The sequence below is a fragment of the Lycium ferocissimum genome, chromosome 6, assembly GCF_029784015.1.
Source record: "Lycium ferocissimum isolate CSIRO_LF1 chromosome 6, AGI_CSIRO_Lferr_CH_V1, whole genome shotgun sequence".
Taxonomy (NCBI): Eukaryota; Viridiplantae; Streptophyta; class Magnoliopsida; order Solanales; family Solanaceae; genus Lycium; species Lycium ferocissimum.
The window spans coordinates 70014219-70018956 of NC_081347.1; the positions used below are offsets into that span (position 1 = coordinate 70014219).

General features: G+C 36.7%; 1 protein-coding gene across 1 annotated transcript; it reads right to left on the minus strand.

The window, feature by feature from the left end:
• Window positions 1–387: 387 nt before the first annotated feature.
• Window positions 388–1135, minus strand: LOC132060972 (uncharacterized). Its single transcript, XM_059453862.1, has 2 exons — window positions 1003–1135; window positions 388–917 (listed from the first exon to the last, which is right to left on the minus strand). Exons 1-2 carry the CDS (start codon window positions 1086–1088, stop codon window positions 629–631), a joined length of 375 nt encoding a protein of 124 aa, XP_059309845.1. The 5' UTR covers window positions 1089–1135; the 3' UTR covers window positions 388–628.
• Between the last annotated feature and the right edge of the window lie 3603 nt (window positions 1136–4738).

Consider the following 4738-nt stretch of genomic DNA (forward strand, 5'->3'; position numbering starts at 1 on the left):
GTACGTGCTTTGGCCTCTTTTGATCTATTGACGAACCGCTCCACAACTTGTTTAAAAGTCATTCTCACCATTGCGATGACGGGTAGTCCCCGTGCATATTTCAACAAGTCATTGAATGACTCAGGGCTGTTTGTTGTCAGCATACCCCATCGCCTACCTTCATCCTGGTGTAATGTCCATTTGTCTTTATCAACTGCATTCAACCAGTGAAAGGCTTCCTCATTCGCCCGCCTAATAATGTCCATCTACAGGTTAAACTTCTTCTCCTGATGCTCTGTTGCAGCCGCCCACATCCAATTGCAAAGTGCTGGGGTTCGATATGTCTTTTGGAAGTTTGCCTTCAAATGCCTTAAACAATAACGATGGTCGGCAAAGGGTGGCTGCCACCCCTGCAAATTGAACATATTGTGCAATATTCCAGCATTTCTATCTGATATCATACATATTCCCATGCGATCCTTCATAACGTGTTGCCTTAAGTAGTCCAAAAACATACCCCACATACTAATGCTCTCATTAGCTGCAATTGCAAAAGCTAGAGGGAATATAGCTCCATTTGCATCCATTCCAACTGCAATTAGCAGCTTTATGTCATACACCCCGTACACATGTGTTCTATCTATTGATATTACAGGCCGACAATGAGCAAAACCATCAATGCATGGTTTGAATGCCCAAAACACAAACTCAAAAATATTACCGGGCACACCAGGCTTCGATTCGAGCTTCCATTCAACAACAAGACATGATTGAAGTGTTGTAGAGCCGCCATGTATCTCGGCAACTTCTTGAAAGAGCCCTCCCAATTGCCGTAGACTATCTCATGTGCACGCCTACGCCCAAGATACGCCTTCCTCCTAGTAACAGTTTTGCTATATACTTTCAGGACGGCTGTAATACAATCTTTAATAGGGAACCTAAAAAAGTTGAACTATTAGCAGATAGCAACGAGGAACATTATATTTACACCAAAAATAAAATAAACTTAGGCGAAAGGGATACCTTGGGTTTTTTCCAATATCACCAACTAATACACGAGCAATCATATTGGTATCTAGATTGCAATGATCATCTGGGAGGTCACCCATATCACAAGTGTGCTTTGTGTAGAAATTTGAAATAGTTCACATCTTTTTCAAAGCGAGTTCCTTACCACGGAGCATCCATTCGCACCTTGATATTTTCGCTTGCAGACCAATCGCCAAAGTTTTTGTGTGAATCGTCAACTTTAAACTCCCTCATCCCCTGGATGCAATAAATCTTAACAGTCCTTTGCAATGATTTTTTTGAGCTGAAAATCATGCCTTTTTCAATATGAGCTTTTTGTTTTAAAAGATCCACTGGCTCTTTCCACAAACTTCGCCGAATATGATCATCATCCCTAGTAAAGACAAAGGCATCTAGGCGATCTTGAAGATGATCAAGATAGGAGATCTCATCGGAATGCCACTGAATCGGGGTCGACTCTTGCTGTTGAAATTGGCTTTGCGGCTAAACTAGAGTCGACTTTTGTTGTTCAAATGGTTGTCGTGAATTCGCTCCTCCGGTGTGCTTGATCGTTCATCATGTCTTCCAACAGTTTTACTTAATATTGAGGATTAGTTCCAACCTCAACCTCATCGTCACTTTCCTCCACATTAGGTATTTCCTCACTATCGTTGGATGATGTCATTATATAATTCGGATAATCCGGACCATCCATAGCAGGTCTTTGCCTATAATTTGGTGCAACCACCACATTCTACCTACATAAGAAATTAGAGTATTTTAAATACTACTAATACTATTGATGTTAAAAAAAATAGACGTACCGATAGTAATCAACTGCACCGAAACTTGAGGAAGGACCATCGCTTTGAGTAGTTGGATAGGCTGAGGATGTTCCAACCTGATTCATCCATCCCGATTGAGGAGATCGTCCGATATGATCCATATCAGGTGTATAACCCCTAAATAATATAATCGACATCATTAGTAGCATTCAAGTGCCACTACACATAATAATAATAATAATTTTGTAAAAAATGAATATTTACCAATAATAATAATAATAATAATAATAATAATAATAATAATAATAATAATAATAATAATAATAATAATAATAATAATAATAATAATAATAATAATAATAATAATAATAATAATAATAATAATAATACTGCCCATCAAATTGCTGACTTAAACTATCCAGAGACATTTGGCTAGTCAAAATGCTTTCATAAGTACTCATGTCAGGATAATTGTGTTCATAAGTACGTTCCGCTTGAGTGACTTCGGCCTGAATTATAGACGGGGCTTCCCGATAAGGTCTATTTCGCTTCCCGAGGAGCTCCACAACATGAATTCAAGTCGATTAATGGGGACCTTCTCTATGTACATTTCAAGGACGTTTAAAGTTATGCATTGCCTATAATCATAAGGCGCCTTCAAATAATCCGTCAAAGAACTATTGTCTTGAATGTACCACTGTCCATAACTAGTTACACCTTGCAGCGTAAATAACATTGGATATCTTCCAATTATATTTAGATCAAAATCACTCCTACTAACTTGTAGTCTATTATACAAGGCTTGGAGTAGTTTTGAGAATTTTAAGTCAAGTGGAAACTTAACATGGTATTTTGGGGGAGAATCATAGCGCAAATTATTTTCCTCCAATATAATTTTTTCGTCCCAGAATAAAGAAACTCTAATTTTTAGAACATCTGCCATTTTTTGAATAATTTAGGAGGAATACAAAATGCAAAAACTGGATGAAACTTAGAATTTGTGCTAAAAATTGGATGAAACTTAGAATTTATGTTAAAAATTGGATGAAACTTAGAATTTTTTCCCTTATTCGAACTTTGTATTAATAAGATTTGAAGTTTGAATATTGAACCAACGCATGCATGCAATTAGTGTGTGTTGCAGTATTACGTCAAATCAAATTAAGTACGGAGTGTTGCATAACGCATGAATTAACCGCGCTATGTCAGGCCGTGGCAGAATAGCGCGGTAAAATACTGCGTTATTCTGACATAACGCATCAAATGACTTCATTATACAGGTATAACGCAGTAATTTAATGCGTTATACTGTCATAACGCAGTATTTTACTACGCTATACCGCTGTAATATATTGTCACCTCAACTGTCATGCAGAAAAACGTCATAATTCGAATCAAACTTTAAGTGTTATATAACGTAATTTGACGAATAGTTACCAACCACACAAAATTACACACAAAATTGAGTTACTATGTCATTTTTTGACCAATTTGGAGATATTAGTCGTGTTATATCGTTACATCCAAAGAACATATTTGAAGCAATAGGTAGGACATGGAAACTAGATGATGATGATTTTTATTACTCAAATAACCCTAACGACGATTCAATCGAATACAATAATAAAATGAGAGAGGAGTGGGATTAAGTGCAGTTAGGGAGGTCATTTAAAGACCGGAGCACAAGTTAGCGTCGGTAGGGGCTTAACCGCCCAAAAAAAACGGCTATGTCAATGCCTCGTGAGCTCTGCAAGAATAATTTTGCTCTTAACCGTTTTCGCTATGGCGAGAACAATCGACGCAAAGACGTTACCTTAGGGTAGAGTATGGTGTACATGGTAGCACAAGATTTAGATCCAAATGGATCTCTGGTACATGAGATATCCGATGAAGATTATTATTTTTTATATAAAGTAAGCAGGGTCAGGTCATAGCCCCCCCCAACTACGAGCACATGGGGGTTTGCAACTATATAAGTAGCACTTTCTTTTGTTATTAGATTACAACGTATTCAATGTCGAGTAGTAGAAACTCAGCTTGGTCTTTACTTCTTCCAAAAAAACCAAATAGCAGTGATGATGAGAGTTCAATCATAGCAGTTTTTCGAGTGATAATAGTGATTTCAAACTAGACGAGCTAACTCTACCTTCTTATAGAGCGTAATGATGATTTTGCGGCCCAAGTATTCAGATCCTCAAGAATATTATTGCGGTTTACGCCGAGAATGGTCACATCGGCTTGCCGAATCAGAACGTCTTATTCATGACTTGGAAAATCTCAACGCTCCAATCCTAACAAGGTACTCCTTAACCATGTCTCAAGTAGGTCCAGAAACTTGCAAGCTTGCCGTGCAAAGGATTAGAAAAGAAACTAACAGAATGCTGGCAAGACGATGTAGATTTTACATGCTAAAGTTAGTAAGAACAACATCATCAACCGGTAGAGAACTAATCGTTTTCGAAAAAAAGATGTGCCTTAAGAAACCGCCAATATTTTTCTGGGGACGATATTGAGTACTTGTATTCTGATGATGATTAAGAATGTTGTGATTTTAGTTTTAAGTTTAATTTAGGGATAAGGCACCATTACCCCCCTGAACTATACCCGAATTTGCTACGACACACCTTACCTTTCCCAGGGTCCTATTACCCCCCTAAACTTATTTAAAACGGAATAATTACCCCCCTAAAAGCTAATGCCCACTCTCATATGGGAGAGTGACATACACTCTCCTTGCCACATGTGTATTTATTTGTTTTTTTGTTTTTTTCAGCTTACGTGTCAATTTTTTTTTAAATAAAAATAAAAAACTGAATTTTCATTAAAAAAATGAGTTTTAAAACCCGTCTTTTTTTAATTTGAAAATTTGATTTTTTTAAACCCATTTAAAAAAAAAAAAAAAAAACATGGATTAAAAAACTGAATTTTCTTTTAAAAAAGGATTTTTAAAACCCTTTTTTAAAAAA